General features: G+C 35.1%; 2 protein-coding genes across 16 annotated transcripts in view; one reads left to right on the top strand and one right to left on the bottom strand.

The window, feature by feature from the left end:
- The window catches only part of KANSL1L (KAT8 regulatory NSL complex subunit 1 like), a 56,953-nt gene that overhangs the window by 31,221 nt on the left and 2,610 nt on the right, over positions 1 to 23,122 (top strand). For 10 of the 15 annotated variants that reach the window (XM_034432190.3, XM_087882168.1, XM_060688168.2 and 7 more), the window contains 8 exons: positions 5,350 to 5,500; positions 6,778 to 6,888; positions 7,496 to 7,633; positions 10,469 to 10,590; positions 11,793 to 11,917; positions 14,610 to 14,664; positions 16,659 to 16,768; positions 22,251 to 22,416. In XM_034432190.3, coding sequence (XP_034288081.2) covers positions 5,350 to 5,500; positions 6,778 to 6,888; positions 7,496 to 7,633; positions 10,469 to 10,590; positions 11,793 to 11,917; positions 14,610 to 14,664; positions 16,659 to 16,768; positions 22,251 to 22,416 — 978 coding nt within the window. Of the gene's footprint in view, positions 1 to 5,349; positions 5,501 to 6,777; positions 6,889 to 7,495; positions 7,634 to 10,468; positions 10,591 to 11,792; positions 11,918 to 14,609; positions 14,665 to 16,658; positions 16,773 to 22,250; positions 22,417 to 23,122 lie in introns of all 15 variants that reach the window. The other 5 variants (XM_087882177.1, XM_087882174.1, XM_087882173.1 and 2 more) reach the window with 1 other exon arrangement.
- RPE (ribulose-5-phosphate-3-epimerase) overlaps positions 11,917 to 23,122 on the bottom strand; it is a 28,120-nt gene continuing 16,914 nt past the window's right edge. The window contains exon 6 of the mRNA XM_034432252.3: positions 11,917 to 12,735. Coding sequence (XP_034288143.1) covers positions 12,697 to 12,735 — 39 coding nt within the window. The 3' untranslated portion in view covers positions 11,917 to 12,696. The remainder of the gene's footprint in view (positions 12,736 to 23,122) is intronic.

Below are 23,122 nucleotides of genomic sequence, written 5' to 3'. Positions count from 1 at the left end.
TTCAAATAATATACAATATATATTATATCCTCAGTTTCTGCTGTACCTCCAACACATGTACATTTATGATAGGGGATTAAACCAAACCCAAAGGTGCTTTTCAAAAGGCAACTGGACTTTGTCATTGTTTTCTTGAAAATATTTCACTTCTCATCCAAGAAGGTTCTTTAGTTCTGACTGAATGATGGGGAGTAGAAGGATCCTTCCATTTCCCCACCATTCAATCAGAACCGAAGAAGCTTCTTAGATGAGAAGTGAAATGTTTTCAAGGGGGAAAAAACCAAGAAAGTCCAGTTGCCTTTTGAAAAGCATCTTTGGGACAACTCTGACCTGGATGATTGAGAATCTCGATAGAGATTTAACTAAACATTTCATATTTTACCAATGTATCTAGTTGTTCAAATCTCACCTGGTTAAATATCCTTCTAAGATACTTGGGCATTTTTGTAATTATATTTTTTTCAGTTTCAAAATTATACTTGTAGCTTATCCATCTTGGCATATAAATCTTACTGAGCATCTTTGTGCATCAGTTTCTTAATTTGTCCAGACACAGCTAAACAAGACATAGGAAGCCCACAGCTTCTGATACACCTTGTTAGTTATAAATACAAATTGAAATTGATTCTATTCTATCAAGTATAATTTTGAGAATATTAATCTCCATAAAAGTAATTTTCCACTAAGTTTTATACCCTGTGATTTTTAAATCAGTACAAAACATATGCAGTGTATTCCCAACTCTGCTCTAACTGTGATAGCTTTTAGAGTCCTTTGGTATATCCAGTGTACTCAAGTGACATGAATGTGTTTGTTGTAAAAGTAATAACATGTTTTAAACATCATACTTTAACCCCATATAAGAAGATACAAGAACATGGACTTCATTAATTTTAACAGCAAATTCATGCTTATTATCAATGTAAGGGAGCTGCTACAATGATGAGGGAGCCATGAAGTCTCAGAAAAGACTCATAAGTAAGGAAAAGTGCTAAAACGTTCTTTTGGCTCATCATCTAAAAACCTTTTACAAAGACCACAGCATTTGATTTAGAAAGAAGGTTGTTGAGAGTGTGGTCGCACGACAGTTTCCGCAATTCCTGGAGGAAACATCTTATCTAGATCCGTTCCAGTCGGGTTTCAGGTCTGGGCACAGCACAGAAACGGCATTGGTCGCGTTGGTTGATGATCTCTGGAGGGCTCGGGACAGGGGTTGTTCCTCTGTTCTGGTCCTGTTAGACCTCTCAGCGGCTTTTGATACCATCGACCATGGTATCATGCTGCACCGGCTGGAAGAGTTGGGGGTGGGAGGCACCGTGTTGCGGTGGTTCTCCTCCTTTCTCTCCGACCGGTCGCAGTTTGTGTTGGCAGGGGGGCAGAGGTCGACCTCGAGGCCTCTCATTTGTGGAGTGCCGCAGGGATCGGTCCTCTCGCCCCTTCTGTTCAACATTTATGTGAAGCCGCTGGGTGAGATCATCCGTGGCTTTGGGGTGAGATACCATCAGTACGCTGATGACACCCAGCTGTACATCTCCACCCCAGGCCACCCCAACGATGCCCTTGAAGTGATGTCCCAGTGCCTGGAGGCTGTACGGGTCTGGATGGGGAGGAACAGGCTCAGGCTCAACCCTTCCAAGACTGAGTGGCTGTGGCTCCCGGCATCCCGATATAGTCAGTTGACTCCATCACTGACTATTGGGGGCGAGTCATTGGCCCCCACAGAGAGGGCTCGCAATCTGGGAGTCCTCCTGGATATGCAGCTGTCCTTGGAGGAACATCTGACGGCTGTAACCAGGGGGACCTTTTGTCAGGTTCGCCTGATTCGCCAGTTGCGGCCCTTTCTTGATCGGGATTCCCTGTGCACAGTCACTCACGCCCTCGTCACCTCTCGCCTTGACTATTGCAACGCTCTCTACATGGGGCTCCCCTTGAGGAGCACCCGGAGGCTCCAGCTGGTCCAGAACGCAGCAGCGCGGGTAGTGACGGGAGCAGCATGGCACTCCCATGTAACACCGCTCCTGCGCGAGCTGCACTGGCTCCCAGTTGTCTTCCGGGTGCGCTTCAAGGTGTTGGTTATCACCTTTAAAGCGCTCCATGGCATAGGGCCTAGCTATCTTCGAGACCGCCTGCTGCTACCAACGACCTCCCATCGACCCGTGCGCTCCCACAGAGGGCCTCCTCGGGGTGCCATCAGCCAGACAATGTAGGCTGGTGACCCCCAGGGGGAGAGCCTTCTCTGTGGGGGCACCTACCCTCTGGAATCAGCTCCCCCCAGAGATAAGGAGAATCCAAGACCTCAGTGCCTTCCGTCGCGCCCTTAAAACCCATTTATTTAAACAAGCCGGGCTGGCTTAAGATGAAATTTTTAACTGTTTTTAAATGTTTTAAACGTTTTTAATTGGTAAATGAGTTTTAATTGGGACAAATTTATATATCTTTTAATTGTTTTTAATATTTGTTCTGCATGTTTTTTAATCTGGCTGTACACCGCCCTGAGTCCTCAGGGAGAAGGGCGGTATAGAAATCCAATATAAAATAAAATAAAATAAAAACTACCAATAATTGTATTAATCAAAATCTTGAGGCCCTTTTTGCCCCAGATGAAATATGACCATTAAGCCAGATCCAGATCCACACATTTTATACCTGTTCTTTTAAGGAGGGCAATTTAACTCCTTTCAATATAAACATATATCCTGAATTTTAGCCTCTAGAATCCACAAAACATTTGTATTGTTAACATGCAGCTTCAGTTTCTACTCTAGATTCAATTTATGCTTTATATGAAAAGAAACTATTCAATGTAACAAAACTCCTTTAGCTGCATTCAAATATTTTCTGTAAGTGTGTGTTTGTGTGTTATGATGGAATTGCTTTTACAACAAAAATCACCCACCAGTATGTTTAAATTTATGAATTAATATCCAAGATTTTTCCAAATGTAAGTTAATATTACCTCCCCTCTGTGGTGTATTGCAATAGAAAAAAAATCATTTTAGTTAAATCTGTAACACTTCAAAATGATTCTGACACTTACCTCATGCAAGCACAGCTACTCTTTCCCCTTCTTAAAAAGTCACATGAACTTTAATGAATAGATTCCTTTTTAAGGTATATAACATGTATTGCAAGGAAGAAACAGAGGGAAAGGCACATCAGGTATTAGTTAATTTTTAGCCTTTCCAGAATAAAAGAAATCAGGTGAAATCAAACTTCACCTAGGTAGGAGCAAAATTCGTCTTTCATGTGGATCCTACTTTGAATAAGGCTTTTTCCTATTTATCCTATTTGAGATCTGATGGTGACATAAGAAAGGACTATTTCAGTGTTTTCTGGTAATTAGCAGATTCATGTAGAGAGACAAGGTTCCTAAAATATCTAGGTTTTAGGATATCCATCTTTGCACTGAAGGCTGAGCTGGGAATACCCCCAATACAAAGTCATCTAACAATTATTTAATTGCTGGTTTCAGAATCCATCAATGGACTCAGACTATAAAAACTGTCTTTTGAAGAGCAGATTTTCAGCAGTTCTCCTGCACTTGTGCTAGTCATACTATTTCACAATAGGGATTTTCTGTTCACTTCCCCAGGTCAAACAGACCTGAAAGCTAGCTAAAGTTTCAAAAGCTCCTGGATTTCACTGCCCATGATGACATAGCATATCTTAAGTGTACCAAGTCTTTGAAGAGGCTGGCACAACATAAATCAGATTTCCAGGTAGAAAGCATTTAATAATTTACATGCCTCAGCACCTTAGAAGATCTTTCTCTAGAGCTAGATTGAACCACACAATTCTATGGTAAAGTATGAGAGATTTCCTGAAGTACTTTTTGCAGAAAAATCTTATATTTTTCAAAAAGATTGTATATTTCTGGTGGTTCAGTTATTCAAGGTGCTGCTGTTACTCTGTAGCAAGAATTAATTGCCTAAACCTTTTTAATAATCTAAGCCATACTGGAACAGTCAAAATTAATTGTACTTTTTGCAGAGAATGATCTTGCATATTACTAGAGGACTGTGTCTTTTATATCAAAGACCATCCAGAAGAGGATGGATCATGTAGAATAGATTTGGGTTGATTGCAGAGACAACAATATATTATGAAGGTGTTCTACTTTTATCTTAGTACTATTTTTAGAGTTTCTTAATATAGTCAAATGACCAAACAATACATTTACTTTTGCTTAAGGCATTGTAACATTTAAGAAGTGATAATGAGTCCTTTGTATTGTGTTTGAAAACGGATTATGATATAATAGTAGTGCTACATGTTCTAGAATGCTTTCTCTGGTTAAAAAAAATCTCTCTTCTACTAGCTGAAGTTTCTAGTATCTACATGTTCTTCCTGCATCAACTCAGAAAGCTTAGATTGCCCAAGGAGCTGCTGATACAGTTCTACGGAGAAATTATTGAGTATGTCATTTGTACCTCAATAACTGTCTGGTTTGGCGCTGCAACCAAACAGGATAGATACAGACTTCAATTTCTACATACCCCTCACATCCTGGACATAATCTATTTCAACTTCTCCCCTCAGGACGCTGCTATAAGGCATTGCAAGCCAAAACTACTAGATACAAAGATAGTTCCCCCCCCATGCCATCACTCTGCTGAACACTTAATTCTGACATCACTGTCTCATTTCTTATCCTCTCATCTTTCCTACTATTTTCTCCAATTGGTTTCTTACGATTTATCAATTGTTGTTTATTATGATCTATGACCTATTACTTGCTGTTTATATGTATACTATGAGCTTATGCACCGGAGACAAATTTCTTCTGTTTTCAGTCACACTTGGACAATAAAGAATTCTACAATTCTATGCTCATCAGTTAGGAATTTCTGGAGAAAAGACAAAGTGCATATTAATTAAGCAAAAAATTAGTTTTTTTGGTTCAGTAGGATCACAACATATAAGGTGGTAAATTTAAAGTTTCAATAAATATTATTAAAATGTTTTCTACATGTATATATGACTTTTATTAAAACTTGTATGCATGTATAGTCACAAAAAGTTAAACTTAATAATTTGTACTATATTAATTTAGATTAGATGTATTGCTTGGTAATTGTGGCCAGATCCATTGTCATTAGAAAACAAATACAATTAGAACAGTTTAGTTTTGTTGTAATGTCATTATTTAAGAAAAGGGTTGAGCACAAATTAACCCAAACAATGAACTTTGTTTTTTAAGGGAAATATAGCCCATCAAAATCTAGTAGAACTGTGTCATTGAAGAAGTGATTTATTTTGTTTGGATTTGATTTCAGTTTTAGCTCAAGTTTGTTTTAGGATTGGTCAAATCATTATTCCATTTGTTCAAATCTATATGCCATTTTATAGGCTTTGCATCAGGGCAGTACCTTGTATAATACGGAAGAGATTGCAAGCAGCAAAAGAAGTACTTACGACTTTAGCACCAATTCTAGTATACACAAACAACTCATGTTGGAACTAGACACATCATTCCATCCTGTTTTATCATTTTCTTCAGGTAAGTTAGTTACCTGCTATTGCATGGGTAGTTATTCTAAAAATCTTAATATAGTATAAAAATCATTACAAAAGAACATTTTCTTAAAGCTGATTGTTATGATAATCAAATCTCTAATTAGTTTTGTCCGTGTGCTGGAAAGTCATGGTACAATCAACACATATACATACATTATTTGGTGTGTAAGAATCATGGACTAGGAAAGCACTTGCTTATTCCCATTAGGAATCCAAAGTAATGATTTTAATGTGTTCATAGTTTGAATGGTCTACATTTGAACACATCCAATAAAAGGACACATACCATTTTTTTTAGTTAATTGATTCCATTTATAGAATTGTTTTTATTGTTAGTTCTTTTTCCTAATGTTCAAAGGAGATTTCAGTTTTTATATCTTATTCTGTAGTCTCAGTCACTAGGATGATAGAGAATGTGTTAAAATCTGGATGTTACATCAGAAAAATGCTGTCATATCCTCCACAGTCATTTGAAAACTGAGCAGTTTCCACCATCTCTTTGCATTGGTTTTAGCCATTCTTATTGCTATTATTTGAACCTGTTGATAGTTGATCTGAACCCAGTGCATAAGAACTGGCCATAATTTTATAAATAAATGAGGACTAGCCATTGTACTTTATGGATTCCATTGTGTGAGATAAAAATGTAATTCTGATGTATCAAGCAAAAACCATACTTACTGAATAATATGTGATCAATTTCAACAATGTTAGTTGGTTGTTGGCTGATCTACCGTACTTAGACAGATCAAGCATTGGTAAAAGCAATTATAAAGAAATTAGATCAGAACTAGCTTAATTCTGTCCTTGGAGAAACAGTCTCTTGAGGAAGTGCTAGGACGGTTATGGTCTTTATTTATGTGATGTTGTAGATTTTCATCATATCATATTTATAGATGTAAATTTTAACATCTATAAATGTTAAAAACTGCTGAAATGTACACAATATGACAATATTCTCCCTCTTGTTTCTGCTTTGTGTTGAACTCTGTTAGACTCTTTAGACACCTAAAGATGAACAATATGATACTTGTTTTAGATAAACAGAGATACAATTGATAATAAAGCTTGTAAGTGAAAATTTCATGCCAGGTTTTTAATATTTACAGTTTTAATATATTTATGTATCATGTTGTTTTATTGTTGATATTATTTTATTGCTAACTGTAGCCCTCCAGAGTTAGATATAAGATGGGGAGCTATGTACATTAAATGTTTTAAATAAATAAATGAAGTTATCTATTTAAATATTTTTTGCAGATGTTCCTCTACATGTTCATTTTAAAACTTTACTCAAGAAATATGAGATCAAAGGTGATGCTTTTGAAGGTGCTGCTCTTGGTTTAGCATACAAAATGTCTCCATTAAATGGTATGCAGTATAAAAAAAACTATTTATTCAATAGTTTGTTGGTTTTCCTTTGTTTTTATATTTCTGATTGATAAGAACTAGTATTTAATACAATTGCAAAAAAAAATACATCTGCTTGCTTTGAACTGAGATCATCATTCCATTTTTGTAGTGAAAATTCATCTGAAAAAGGTCCGACCAAATATTTTATATTGTATGCACCTTTGGAAAATGAAATTTATCCATCTCTGATTTGCACTTACTCTATACTAATGAATATATCAAACCAGATTTTTTTTACTAGAAATTACTATTAAAGAATCTTCCTGATTGATGAACAAATCATCTTTCAAATATATAAATTAATAATATCTATTACTTAAAACAGTTTGATTTAAAATAAATCTACGTGCCCTTCTGTATCTAATAAATTTTACAGCAAGGAAAATATATACTGTATAAATTGTGCCCATCTATAAATTGTGACTGACATCATTGACCAGTTTTGATATATTTTTGGCTTTAAGTAATTCAACGTCTTAAAAGCATACTGCCAGAAATTAAACATTTTCTGTGTGATTTAAATAGATAGAGAACCACAGTAAAATTATGTTCGTTTTTATTTTAGTTTTTAGTCAAATTAAAGCTCCTCTTCAACAGTTGAGCCATGGATATGAATCCAGTTGTAAATATCAAAGTATGGCAAAAGTATCTGAACTGTTTTCAGAGGGAAGGAGGAAAAGACATTTAAGCGAGACATTGTCTGGTAAGTACATAGTACTCATGATACAATTATACTGGATAGGGTTTTTTTTAAATGTATCTGCCAGCACCGCTGAAAAAAGAGCACCGCACCTTTCCAGGTTATAAATTATCTTATATCCTGAATAATCCAATTCTGTGAGTGTTGAGGCACATTTTAAAATGCAGTAGTCCATGGATACTTTAAGAACTAGATCAATTTGGCATTCTACATTCATAATGAGAAACATCTCATTATTGTTAATGAGCAACATCTCTTAAACATAGCCTCTTTTTAATACAATATTTTTGTGGAGGAAAATTGTCTATAATTTGCTTACAAGGGAACTCTTTTAGTGACAGTTACCTGACATCCTCAAGAGGGCAAGATCCTATGGTAAGGACACATTTTTAACCAATGTACAAACATTAAGAGCCAGAGTCTGATCTCTATTTTCATATATGATTCAAAGCATAAGGCACATTGGAGACCTAAAACTCTGCACAGAGGAATTTGGACTGGATTTATTCTGGTAGGGAAAATGTGTCTTCACTAGTAAATTAAATTAATAAAAACTTTAACAACAAGTCATGACTGCAAATCAATAGGGTGAAATAATAATTCTCTATTTGAACTCAAGGATAAACTCTTGTCTATTTATTTCAACCTTTGTGCAAAGCTAAAACTTATGTCCAATTTTAAGTGAATAAAGAGCTCCATTTATATGTGCCATAGTACTTTACATTAAATAATTCATTAGGCTATATGACACTGATTAGGATATATAACATCTTTGTCCAAGAAGCAACCCTTTGAAAAATATCAAAATGAATTGTAAATATAGCGCCCATGCTTCCATGGGTCAAACAAAAAGTTTTCTCTATGCCCAAAGACAATAATATTTGAATCCTTCCATTTTCAAGCTAAAGCTATTGCACCCATTAAAATGTTAATATTATCAGAGTTCTACAGACCTATTAAGTTTGGAAAAGCTTCACTCACGTTTCTGTGATACTCATGGTTTCTGCTATGTAATCTTCCTAAACTCCCATTAACAGGATCCCATTAAAAAGTTGTTGAGAGGCAATATACAGATTTAATAAACTACTAGTATTGTTTTAGTATTATAAATAAAATTGTTGCTTACTTGTCATTTTTCAAGAAGCAAGATGGTCTGTGAATTTATTTCTCCTGACCAGTATCTCTAAATTGGAGTGTACATGGGGCTTAAGAATGAGAATAGAATGAGCAGATCTCATTATATTTACTCGTTGTTTTACATGTAAAAGCTAGTAGTAGGGTGGCAGAGTTAATATTCCTAATTTTCCTGAACCCTTCCAAAGATGAAAGGTACTGGACAGAATTTCATGTGAATGCACATACAAACATAATTGTTATTTTAAGTTCTGAACCAATGTCTCATTTCCTAAATCAGAAATGAAGAGCACAATGAACTAAAAATAGCATGTAATTAAAGAAAACAGTTGAACAATTTAGCTACACTGTCTATTGAAACTGTCCCTTTTTTATAGGTTCTATATAAAATCATTATCAATAGAATAGAATAACAGAGTTGGAAGGGACCTTGGAGGTCTTGTAGTCCAACCCTCTGCTCAGGAAGGAGACCCTATGCAATTCAGACAAGTGGCTGTCCAGTCTCTTTTTAAAAACCTCCAGTGACCGAGCATCCACAACTTCTGAAGACAAGCCATTTCACTTGTGTATTGTTCTCACTGTCAGGAAATTTCTTCTTAGTTCTAGGTTGCTTAAAAAAGTAAAAAATAAAGTTTACTTAAAAGTTAATTAAAAAGATGTTTCCTTTTAGTACAGTATATGACTCAAGCTCTAAAACTGATGGTAGCACGGACAACCAATTCTGCGGTAACAAGTGGTATATTTCCATATTCATGCATCCAACAAAATGAAATTCAATGTAGAGAAACATAAGGTTTTACACTTAGACAAGAAAAATCAAATGTATTGCTACAGGTTACGTGAAACCTAGCTCAATAGCAGAACTGTGAGAGGAATCTTAGAGTCCTAGTGGACAGCCACTTAAATATGAGCCACTAATGTGCAGCAGCAGCCAAAAAAAGCCAATGCAATCCTAGGTTGTTTTAACAGAGGGATAGAATCAAGGTCATGTCTACCAATAGACAGTGTAGCTAAATTGTTCAATTGTTTTCTTTAATTAAATGCTATTTTAGTTCATTGTGCTTTTCATTTCTGATTTAAGAAATGAGAGCATGGTTCAGAACTTAAAATACCACTTTATAAAGCCTAAGTAAGGCTTTATAACGTAGAATAATGCACCCAGTTTTGTTCGCCATATAATAAAAATGAAGAGACTTTGGAAAGAACGCAGAAAAGAGCAACAAAGATTATTAGGGGACTGAGGACTAAAACATATGAAGAACAGTTGCAGAAATTGGGTTTGTCTAGTCTAGTGAAAAAAAGGACCAGGGGTGACATGATAACAGTGTTCCAATATTTGAGGGGCTTCCACAAAGATGAAGGGGTTAACCTATTTTCCAAAGCACCAGAAGGCAAGACAAGAAACAATGGATGAAATTAATCAAGGGGAGAAGCAACCTAGGATTGGAGAAATTTCCTAACAGTGAGAACATTACTGGAGGCTTTTAAGAAGAGACTGGACAGCCACTTGTCTGGAATGGGAGCTGGACTAGAAGACCTCCAGGTCCCTTCCAACTCTGTTATTCTGTTCTGTTATCTGGGGTGAAAAAGTTATAATAACTGCATTGCTAGCCTGCTCTCTACTCTAGATACGCTTTTGCAAGCATCTACATTATATGTTTATTATCAATTAATTTTGTTAATTTTGTCATTTGTTCATGGCAGGAGCAAATGATAGTTGTGAAGCATTGTCTTTTCAGCATGAGGGACAGGAGTCTTATAGTAATTTTACAGCAGCATCCAGTGTTGACATGTTATCTAGATCTAGTCACAGTATCTCATCACAGGTATGATAATATTGTTATATTGCCTATTTTTTTTAAAAAAAATATTTGTGTAACTTTTAAATAGCTTCTATGAGGCAGTGGCATTTTTTCTGTAATGATGAATCTTGAAAGCAATTTTTAGTTTTTAGGAACTGAAGTTTTCTATTTGTCTTTAATGAATTTTAAAACATATCTCATGCTTCAGCAAATTTCTTAAAATTAAAATGTTATTAAATATAGGATGGATTTCTGAATGTATCTGCTTAGGTGACTGCTAAAATTACACCACATCATTTAATAGCAAGACAAATTACAGTTTATTTTTGTTCCTAAGGCCTTTTAACAGAATATACAGAAACCGAGTGATTCAGAAGCTGAATCTTGGCCTTGAACTATAAAAGCAGTCTATAATCCTTTAAAAAGTGCCCTGCATTATTTTTTTCTGAGGCATCTTCCCAATGCCACAAAATGTTGAAAACATTTGTAATAATGCACAAAACTTAAGTGTACTTTCTGGCTCTTTTTTCTTTAAAATCAACCCAACATTCTCTTCCTGCCTGGTTTTCTCCATTTTTCTTTTTCTCATTTCCTGTCTATATCTTTATCCCTTTCCAAGTCTTCTCTGTGTGATCTTCTGAAACTGTCTTTGTTTTTCTAATCCAGTCTCTTCATAGCTCTGCCATCAAGTCTTTCAACAATCTTTACCAAGAAATGGAAATTCTTTTTTAATTCTTCTCTTTTTGTAGTGCTTTGGCCTTGCTATTTACCAGAGAAAAAACGTAGTCACCTGTTAGATAGTACTTTATAGTGTTACCTTTCTTATCATCTCTAGGGAAAAATAAAGATGCTATGATTAGAAGCCTGTGCTTTGCCCTGAAGGAATTGCACTCCTTGGGGCAGTTCAGTGTGATGGTTACTTAAGGGAAGTTTGCCAGGCTATGGGCACTATAGAAGTGATTATTTAAGCATTTATCTTTTTTCTCTTATCTAAGCAACCATAGTCACATTTTAAAAATGCTTTTAGTTTTCTACATTCTATACATTTGAAATAAGTATGACTTTATAAAACGAAGAAAAAACATTGCCAGCTTCAAAAGAAAATATTACATAGAAATTAATGTATTTATTTGAGTTTGAAAGCTTAGTATTATTACTAATACGTGCACTGAAATTTGTTTTTCATATAGCTTTTTAATGTAATTAATGAAACGATTTTTAAACAGCTCAATTCAAGGCGGAGACTGAGAAGTGAGTGTTCCTATGACATAGACAATATTGTTATTCCTATGTCATTAATTGCACCATCAAAACTGGAGAAACTTCAGTATAAAGAAATTCTTACCCCAAGGTATTTGAAATTTTATTGAATTTTATACATAAATAAATAATATAAAACTTTGTTCTGATAGAAAGCATGTTGTATACAATTGACAATATTGTGGAAAGGTCTAGTCATGCTACTTCTTATTAGGGAAATGGATGTAGTGCCTATAACACAGCTCTTGGGATTTGTTCTTAATGCTTTCAATTATAGTCTGACTCTTGCTACAGATGTCTTATGTTGGTTAATAGATCACAAGTTTCTATATATCTAAATTTCTTTTCTGTGAAACAAAGATATTAGAGACCTATCTCATAGATTAATGGCAAAGCTAATTCAGAAAAGTTGTAGGATTTGTATTGCTAAAGATAATAAGCTCTCTTTATTGTTGATCAAATCATACAACTTTCAAATGAATGAACAGACTTCAATGCAATTAATGTATTATCTGTGTATATAATATTGCAGTAGGCACAAAAGATTAAGATACTTAATTTAGATTAAAATTCTTAAATATTTAAATGTTAAACTGTACACGTTTAAAGTAAAATATGTTTCATTATACTGTGTAAATTCAGAATTTGGCACCATCATACTACATATATCCATATGTTACATTAATTTATAAAAGCTTAAAAATCCAGTTGCATGTAAACATTTAGGCATTCCTCATGAAACCGTTTTAACAAATCCCCAAGGGAACAGAAGCTGATACACTTCTATATAATATGGCAAATGCAAAAGTTTGGACATCCTTCAAGTTGATTCAGCTGTCGCCCTCCTTTTCTGTAAAGTTGTTAGAAGTATTAAGTTACTAATGGCGAATGAATCAGATCTATGATTGCCTAGGAGAAATAATTAAATATTTTCAACAATCATGAGCTTTCTGAGCATTTAAAAATGGAAATAATCTACTTTTGAAATGCAGTGGAGGGCTATAAAATATCTAAATATCCAAACACTTCTACTTATTTCAACTGAAAGAAACATTATTAAGAAATGGAAATTAAATGGAATGGAAAGATCCAAAAAACTGAGAAAAAGCTGTGCCTTTCAGAACTAAACAGCATCTGATGTACAGATCACAAACATCCTCCTCAAAAGGTGAACTGACACAGGAATACTTGGTTACAGGTCCACTGTATAACATTATTTTCCCAACAGTGGTCCACAGTTATCAGAAGGAAAACTTTTATCTTTGAAACTATGACTTAGTTTCAATAGTCATAATGTTAGTATTTATTTATTTATTTATCGTATTTATATGCCGCCCTTCTCCCGTAGGACTTGGGGCAGCTCACAAGATAAAACAACACGACAATAAAATGATATTAAAATAATCCAATTTAATATCCCCAAACAATTAAAACTCCCAGCAGATCAGGGAATTTGCTGAAAAAGCCATGTCTTTAGGTTGCCGCAGAAAGTGTGGAGGTCAGGGGCTGTCCGGAGCCCAGTGGGTAACTCATTCCAGAGGATTGGTGCAACCACAGAGAATGCCCTCATCCTGGGTGCCACCTGCCGACATTGTATGGCCGATGGCACCCGGAGGAGGGCAATCCTATGTGAGCGCACTGGGTGTGGGAGGCCGGTAGGAGGTGGTCCTGCAAGTACCCCGGGCCCATGCCATGAAGGGCTTTATAGGTAAGCACCAACACCTTGAAGCGGATCCGAAGGACCACCGGCAACCAGTGCAGCTCGCGCAGGAGTGGTGTTACACGGGAGTAACGGGAGTATATATTTATAAGCTTGAGATGTTTTGGAATAAGATACTTTGGACTAATGAAACCAAAATTAAACTGATTAGTTATAACTGCACAATATATCTGGAAGAGAAAGGATGAAGGATTTGTAAAAAAACAAACAAACCACACCTGTTCATTTAGGGGTTTATTAAAACATACAATTTGACCAGAAATGCCTAAACCTTTTCATTCAAACTCTGGATATTTCCTCACTTTTCAGTCATTTATCAGTGAATTATGATGACTACATTTAAGCAGCTGTCAGAAGCAACCAGTGTGTCTCTGCTTTCAGACATTCACAACATTTGTTTGTCATTACTGAGGTTCATTGCAAGTATGTGAAACTGTATCTAGTCTATCAGGACTTTGCTACCTTAGCTACCTTAGAAAGAGGAAAGAAAATGAACCAATTACAAAGGTAATTCTTTGGTTAATATAAGATTTCTGATAGAAGAATACCAAGAAAGTAGAAAACACAGATGAGAAATATTTGTTTAAAACAGGAGAATATATTGCTCATTTGTGCAGGCTGTTAATAAACATGTAGCTATGTAGCACTATGAAGAATCGCATAAAAGCAGATACTATGTTACTCAAAAGCAAAGTTAATTGCTTTAATTTCGTTTAGGATAGTCTTTTCCATAAGCAAAAGATTGCAGAAAAAAAATATCCCTTAACCATGATCTTACTGAATCTCCAATTTTAAAATTACATGGGAACACATAGTCTTATGTTCAAATAAACACAGTACATTGGTGCATTTGCACAAATGATTTGATAAAAAGAGAAACTTACCTTAATATCAAAGCCAATGACTTTGGAACAGATAAATATTAACTATGAGAAAGAATTCAGTTATGTAATTGAATCGGTAGGTGTATTTGCAGTGTTTAGAGTAGAAATTGTTTTTCATAATGAATTAGATTTGAGTTTTATCTGAACAATTTTCAAAGAAGAATCTTTTTTATCAACAGCTGGAGAATAGTTAGCCTAAAGCCTTTAGAAAAACTGCATGAGGATGAAGAGAAGGTAAGGTGTATTTATGATCAGCTGTTGTTTTGCTGTTGTTTTACAGTGAGGAATTTTATATTTTTACTTGCAGATAAATTATTATACATCAGGATTGTGAAAGCATTGAAATGAAAGCATGTTAGCAAAGCATTCTTGAAATCTGAAAGTAGATATTTCCTTTGGGAGGTTTGGATGGCTGCTTCAGTTATTAACATACAATACTGGAGCCACAAGTGAAATGAAGCAGCTATATATGCACAACTGCATATTCAGAGACTGAGAACAGTCTTTGAAGCTACCACAAAAGTCTTTCAAAGGATATAACTATTTTCACATTTCAAGGAGTAATGCCATTGTACAACTTACTGTATATGAAGAATAAAATAAATGTTATAATAAAAATAATTATTATAAAATTATAAATACTTTGACTATTTTTTATCTAAAACTATAGAGGAGAGTCAGTTTGGTATAATTATTAAGGCATCAGGCTAGAAACTGGGAGATCATAAGTTCTAGTCCTGCCTTAACACAGAGCTAACTGGGTAACCTTGGGTCAGACACTCTTCCTCAGCTCTAGGAAAAAAGGCAATGGCAAACCACTTCCAAAAATACTGCCAGGAGAAATGCAGGGACTTGCAGGAGTCAGCATGGTACGAACACATGCACACACACACAATCACACACAAAAGGCAGAAGAAAAAATATAATTATTCTTGTTCTGAGATGGGTGAAGGACAGGTTACAAAAGAGAATATTTTGAGAGTTTATACTAAAATTGGGTCAACACTATAGCATTGGTTAGGGCAGGTGTCCACAAATCTACTGACCAGGGTCAACTATGCCTTGATTTTCAATAATCCATGTTTGTTATTTGCTTGTTTTTTGCTTGTTATTTGCTTGTTATTTGCTTGCTTGCTACAAATATCATTATATTTGTAGCCTGTCCAAATTGTGACAGACAGTGAACAATTATGAATATAAATCAACTACACAATAAAAAGGCCAAATATAAGCATGCCTAGATTTCCTATGATAACTGCCCATAATCAAAAAGGGCCAAATGCATAGAAGTAATCATCGATTTACAACCGCAATTGGGACCAGACTTTCCATTGCTATGCAAAGAAGTTGTGAGTTGCACCTGGGGTCCCACATACTGTTATGAAATAGTCCAAGCACATAGCGAGCAGGATGAGAGTTCCATCACCACAGCATCCTGGCTCACCATCAAGAGCTGGGCAAAGGCCCTAGCCTTGATTTCTGCTTATCATATAAGGAGAAGCTTAAACCCCAGAAAGATCCTTAAATCACAAACACTTCTTTTACTGAGTTTGGGGCAATTTTAATTGTATCATATTTCATATAAATATTGAATAACATAGGGGTAATCCCTGAGCTTGTGAGATACCATATTGGAGTCCTTTTCTCTTCCCCAATCACCATAATACTTCCAATTCTTCACAATGTCATGGTCATGACATTGGCTGCCATCAAATTAATAGGTGAGCTAATAGGATATAGAGGAGCAAACTTCCCATCTCCATGGAAGAGAAACAGCAACTTTTTTTTTTTTTTTTTTTTTGCCATCTTATCATAGTAAGAGAAAAAGTTTCAGTCCATCTCCATCTTTAAAAACAAGAATGGAGCAGGCTAGGTATGTATTCATTCATGTAAACTGATGGAGTGTCTGAAAAGAGAGGCTGTGGTGGTAGATGGGGGAAAAGATAAGGCAAAATATTTATTGCTCACTCTTGTATTTGGCCCAGATTCCCACCGATTCTCAATCCTAAAATGGGTTTCTTTTTTATTAAATATAATGTTCTTAAGAGCCATTTATACATTTATGTGGTTTTAGGATTATTCTACTGTTTTTTCCATGTTTAGTAAAAATGAATTATACTGTACATTTGTACAGTATATTTTTAGAGTGCTGAATTCATAACTGTTTTGTGAGAAGACTGTTCTCATTCATTAAATAAGATTTATAATCTGAGTATTCTAATACTTAGGCAGAAGATCTGTCTGATGATGTCTATGCTGTACGTCATTCAAAATATGAAGACAAAGAAAAAGCACGGTGGTCACTGTGGGAAAAGTGTCGATGTCCTAGAAGGAATAGGCAGGTTGAAATTTAAAAATATTGGAATTACATTTTTGTTTATTGCTAGTAGTCTCAAATTCTTTAGCCAGTTTCTCTTACAAAATTAGTTACGTTATTGGAGCTATCTGAATCTTGCTTTCCTATTATTCAAATGAAAATTTACTATTGCAAATATAATGCTCGTGTCAGCATTTGTATCTAATTCTTACATAGGCAAGATGCTTGACTTAATACTAATTGTAGCTGCGCATGAACTAAAAAGTATGTGTTGATTTTTCTGCATAGTTAGTTACAAAACCTTCACTTATGCAAATGTATTCAAATTTTTCATTTGAAAAAACATGAATGTTTTTAATATTGAAAGTATGGGTGGTTTAATTTATTGCTTTAGTGGCATCTGAAAATAGTGTAAAAAGGTGGGTGTTTAAAATCCACAGAACTGTACTTTTCATTATCAATTGACTTTTTTTATATAGCATGCTTCCATTTTGTATAGCAAAATATTTTTTTAATTGGGAACTGGGGTTTGAAGGCATTTGGTGAGAAAATAACCCAAGAGCTGTTTCAGAAAGAAAAAGTGAATATTGTTCACATGACTAATGCAATCCTGTTATTATAAAACTAAGTAGTTCTTTGCTTTCTGAAACTAAGGATATATGATGAGATAGCATTATGCGGTAATTTAAAATTTTAATATATAAACACAAAGCACAATGAATAAAATATAGTAGGAGAAATTCAGAAATTCTCAATGCGTTAATGCTGGCATTCAAGCAAGAACTGAAGGGAAAGGGCAAGTTTCCTATTTGAATGTAAGTTCTGGAACATTACAGGCTCACCAATGTGTGAATAAATCTTTAACAATGTGACTAATAGGCTGGTTATTTGTTCAAATCATTACTGGATTATGCTTCCTCAAAAGGTTGATGTTCTTGGACAGAGTTCCATGTCAGAATCTTCAAGAACTGTGAAGGGTCTTTTTAAAAAACAAATCACCCACTCTAGCATGCATGCTTTTGGGTTTGATTTCCCTATGTCTTGCCTTTTGTAAAAGGAAAGTGGGTTTGGAGCGATCAAGGGATAAAAGCAATACCAGACATCTCTGCAAGGTTAAAGGCCCAAGTTTGCCAAAAACTTTGACTGGGTTGTATAAATGCAGTCTTCTACGAGTTCTCTATGTAATATTTGTATGTATGAATGAATGAAGGCAATCTTATTTAAGCGGTAGAGGAGACAAATGCACCATAATAATATTTGGTAAAAGTAGAAGACTTTTTTAATTTAATGTAATGTAATTAAATTGTAGTTTTGCCAATGTCAGATAAGGAGATTGTCAGGAAGGCTCAAAGAAAGATGTGATCACAGCCATGACCTGGATGACTGAGACTCTTCACAGACATTCCTTTATCAGTTGGTAAAGCAGTTTTGTAGAGCACTGAGGGGATATTGACATCATCTTGGGACTTTGTAATAAAAGTAGACGTTGCTTAATGGCTGCCCTGTTTACTGACCATTTGAAGTTACGACAGCATTGAAATAATAACTTTATGGCCAGTCCTCACATTTACAATCATTGCAGTGTCCTCAAAGTCACAATTGCCATTTAGGTGCTTTGCAACCTGCACCCATTTGCAACTGTTACAGTGTCCCACATTGTGTGATTCCACTTGCATGTTTCACAATCAGCTTTTGCCAAGCAGAGTCAGTGGAGAAGCCACAAATAAAATTGCAAGTTGCACTCAGTGTACCATTTCACTTAATCCCTAATGACTTCCTTCATAACTCAGCAGTGAAATCCTGCCGGATCTATCCGGCTCATGTGAGACGGTAGGGCCGGCAGCGGGAGGCTCTGCCCACTCTCCGGGATATCATTAGGTCCTGTTTTTGACCCCCTGCGCATGCGCAGAAGGCTCTGCACATGCGCAGAAGAGCGCGTGCTCACATTTCTGAACCGGTAACAAAGGTAAGTGCATTTCACCACTGTCATAACTGACTGGAAAATGATATAAGTGCATCCTGGTCAAGTGATATTTCACTTAATGACCACTTCACTTAGTGATGGAGTTCCTGGTCTCAGCTGCGGTCACTAAGCAAAGACTACCTGTATACAAGAAATAAGCAGGATGGCAGACAGTTAATTAACTTGATATGAAAATCTGAGATCATTCTTGGAGGAAGGCCATTTCTGGGTTAAACATTTTTTTATACTTATAAACATATATTTAGGGTTGGTCTCCTGCAGTGAAAACATACTAAAGATATCTGTCCTGAGCATGAACAAAATCATCACTCAGGAATCCATTGCGTTCAAGAATAGACTGGAGAAACATTCTGCCAGGAGTATAAGGTGTCTTGCCTTGAGCAGGTGGTTGGACTAGAAGACTTCCAAGGTCCCAGTTCTGTGATTCTGTTTCTGCTGTAGTCATTGTGGTATTAGGCATTTCCAACTGAGAATTATTTGTGAACGTCATTATAGAAATTTTGGAAAAAATGTCTTTCTTTCCAAAAGGCAATTGCAAAGAATGAGGAAAATACAGAAGATGGACTAATTTTTTATGTGATGAACAAAGAGATGCAATTTTAGACATGAATTTTTCTAGCTATTTATTTTTATTTATTTATTGAATTTATATTGATGCCTATTCGCCCATGGCGACTCAAGGCGGCTTACAGAATATAAAACCACAGTTTTGTGGTTTGGTTAGTGTTTAAGGCATCAGGCTAGAATGTGGGAGACCGTGAGCTCTAGTTCCACCTTAACCATGAAAGCCAGCTGAATGACCTTGGGCTAGTCACACTCTCTTAGCCCAACTCACCTCACAGGGTTGTTGTGGGGAAAAATAGGAGGAGGAAGATGTGTTGGATACATTGCGTATTTTGGCTTGAGTTATTTTAAAAATACAGGCAGGATATAAATAAATGAACAGTTTTCATATATATAAACTAGGTTATTATGACAGGGGTCATTCTGACTCATGATGATGACCTCACAGCACATCTTTGTTGCTCAGTACCAAAACATAAACAGAATAGGTGATTTGAGGATTTCTGTCCATTTTAATATTTATTTAAGGTAGCTTAAATGAGATTCTTGAATGTGACTTCATACATATTTCAATAACGACTGGGGTAGTTGTCTTTAATCAGAATGGGGTTTTTTATTGATTATGTGCCATCATTATATGCCATTTTTGACTCCTACTAATCACATACATTTTCTTCAAGACAATCTAATATTACTGTTCTTTGATTTGTTCAATGATCCATCAGCTTGTTTCTTGACTGTCCACAATATTTTCAGCAGTCTTCTCCAACACTAAGTTCAAAACCATCAATACTGCTTCTTTAAAGTCCAACTTTTGCTTCCATAGAGTGTCATAGGACACTATGACACGTTTTCATTTGCTATAAAAATTTAGATACGTCTTCGTGGCATTGTTTAATGGTAACGTGGTCAAAAGAGGTATTGCCTGAAACAAAAACATCATTCTTGGCAAAACATTTGTTTTTATCAAAGAAATTCTCCCCAATAGACATTTCCATAATTAATGAAGCACATACTGACTTCTTTTAGGATTTTTAAAATTATTTTTTATTTTGCTTTTTCAATTATTCAGCATGCATTGGCAGTAATGTCTCGTGTTTTTTGGCCTTTTCTAAAGTCAGCTTGAACATCTGGTATTTTCTTTCCCATGTAGGGCTTTAATCTGTGTTGGATGATCTTAAACTAATGCTAGGATGTGAAATTAAGGATATTGTATGATAATTTGCATACTCTGTTAAGTCTTTCTTTTAGTTTTGGAATCTAGATCGACTTCTTCCACTTGGTTGGCCCCAGTGTCTTTCTCCAGATTTGCTGGCATAGCTTGGTTAGGATTGACTAATTTATGTTCTTTTGGTTGCCATATTTCATCATGGGTATTCCATCAGTTCATATAACTTCTAGACTTGGTAATGACTGGAGTGCTGATCTGACTTCTTATTTAGTACCAGAGGTTTTTATAAGTAAGGACTATATTCTAAGATATCTTAGATGCTGACATCTTTACTGAATATTTTATTCATTAGTTCAAAAGCTTTCCTTTTTTCCCCACATTTGTTTACATCTTCAGTATCTTTACAGATGTTGTAGTACTGCTTTTTGTCTTTTCTGAAAGCTCTTTTGTTAAATTCTTTTCAGATATTTTTTCTCTCTTTCTTGGCTTTTGCTTCTCTTCTGTTCTTGTCAATTTCCAGTTTATTCTAACATCCAGTTTGCTTTCTCTTCTTCCTTCATTTTCAGCAGTTTCCTTTCACATTCATTCTTAACAATTTATTTAATTTCATTCCATAATTCTCTATTAATGTGGTTCAGGACTTAAAAGCTATTCCTGATATTCTTTAAAATGGTGTATATATATTCAAGATTATATCATATTAGCTGAATACCCGTGCTCCGCTACGAAACTATGTGATCGGGCTTGATAAATCAACACAGCTTGAAAATTAATGGGTAGTTACGGATCGGCCTCTCCTCTCTCCTTCTCTCCCTCAGGCTTGCCCTACAGTAGCCTCCCCTATCCTATCCCCTTCTCTCCCTTAGGCTTGCCCCACAGAAGCCTCTCCTGTCCTATCCCCTTCTCTCCCTCAGGGTTGCCCCACAGAAGCCTCTCCTATCCTATCCCGTTTTCTCCAGAGTTATTTTCAGGTTGGGAGGGGGAGTAGAATGTCTGACTAATTGGCATCAGAGTGTGTTAATAATAATATAAGAAATGCTAATGATCTGATGGTCATTTTGAAAAATCCTTTCTTAGCAAGCATCTAGAAGCCAAGAGGAACATACGTGCCAAATTTCAAGTTTGTAGGCTTTACGGTTCTGGAGATTTTGTGATTGCGGCATGAGTGGTTTTCGCTTTTATATATATATAGATAAACTGACTGGCTTTCTTCTTTAGCTTAACTTGAAGCTTGCATAGGAGCAGTTCACGATGAATTCCAGTCATATCTAGTCATGTCTTTGATGTTATAACTGAGCTCCTCCATCTCCTTTTAGCAATAATATAGTCAACAGAATCAAATCAAATCAAATGGAAAAGATACGAAAAATACGCTTCACAGACTTGATTACATGGGTATTAACTCTATAATACTGAATTATTTGGCACCTTTCTCTATTTTGAATTCCAAGAATTCAAAAAGAATACAATCTTTGCTTTATTCTCTTTCATCATTTCCAGCAATCTCCTTTCATATTCATCCTTTATTATTAAAGTAAAATTATTTTTAAAAGATGTAGGATAGATAGAATCATAGAAAGATTATGAATTGTTCCACAAATGAAACATTAAAAAGACTGATTAAAAATATTAAAAACTTTGTATACAGTGGAAAGAGTATGTTTTTGTTTCCTAAAAGTTCCCTTTAGAATTAATTTTTTTGTTATAGAGATTCTTCCATCATCTTATTGTTCATCAGATCATTGTTACTGAAAGAAATTAGAACTTATTTTATTTCATTATAGATCATATAGCAGAAATTTTGAGGAACAAGATGCATCACTGAAAGAAAAACAAGCAAATTCTAATCTAACCACCTACATTTCGGAAAACACTGCAGGCATAACTTCAGAAGCCTATAATTCTCAATATTTGGGAACATCAGAGACTTCAGGAAAAAAACTATCAATGGTAAAGCACACATTAATGAATATGCCATTTAAATATAAGGATTTAATTATTGTTGAGTTTACTGAAGAGCAGTTAAAAGGACCAAAGTGAGCTACTTAGCAATTTCCTTTAAAAAACATCCTGTTTAGATCATTTGTGTTATAAAGTGTTTGTGTTGTTGTTCATTAAAGCATTTTTAATATACCAGAACACTATATTTAGTTTTTATGTAAGTCTCCTAATCATACTTTTTTTAAAACTATAATAGACTTAGTTGGAAAAACACACACGCACACACCATCCAAGTGAACACAGTGAGCTTAATTTTCAGTAGACAGTATTGCATTGAGTGCAACTCAATACATATTTATTTCATTTGCAATTATTTATTTATTTGGGGGTAGTGTGTTAAGACTATATTGTGTGAGGCTTCCCCAAGCTGTTCAATTGAACCTTCTAAATAAAACAGTCCGATTTTGTCATTGTGTAAATTTTAAGTTGATATAAATGATGTGATTTCAGAGCTTCCACTATCAGAATTAAGAATCATTGCAAATATTTTGTACAAGATATATAGCATATCTACTCCAAAGATAATCTTGAACTTCTTCCACTTAAAAAGAAGTCCTATGTTAAAAAAAACTTCTCAGTGCCCAGCTTTCTTTCTTGTCAGCTAGTTACCAATTCTAATTAAAATCATTTTTGGAGATTCCTTTCTTCCTTCATA

The sequence above is a fragment of the Pantherophis guttatus genome, chromosome 1 (genome assembly GCF_059756535.1).
Source record: "Pantherophis guttatus breed Tessera chromosome 1, ASM5975653v1, whole genome shotgun sequence".
Taxonomy (NCBI): domain Eukaryota; kingdom Metazoa; phylum Chordata; class Lepidosauria; order Squamata; family Colubridae; genus Pantherophis; species Pantherophis guttatus.
This window is presented reverse-complemented; position numbering and strand designations above follow the sequence as displayed.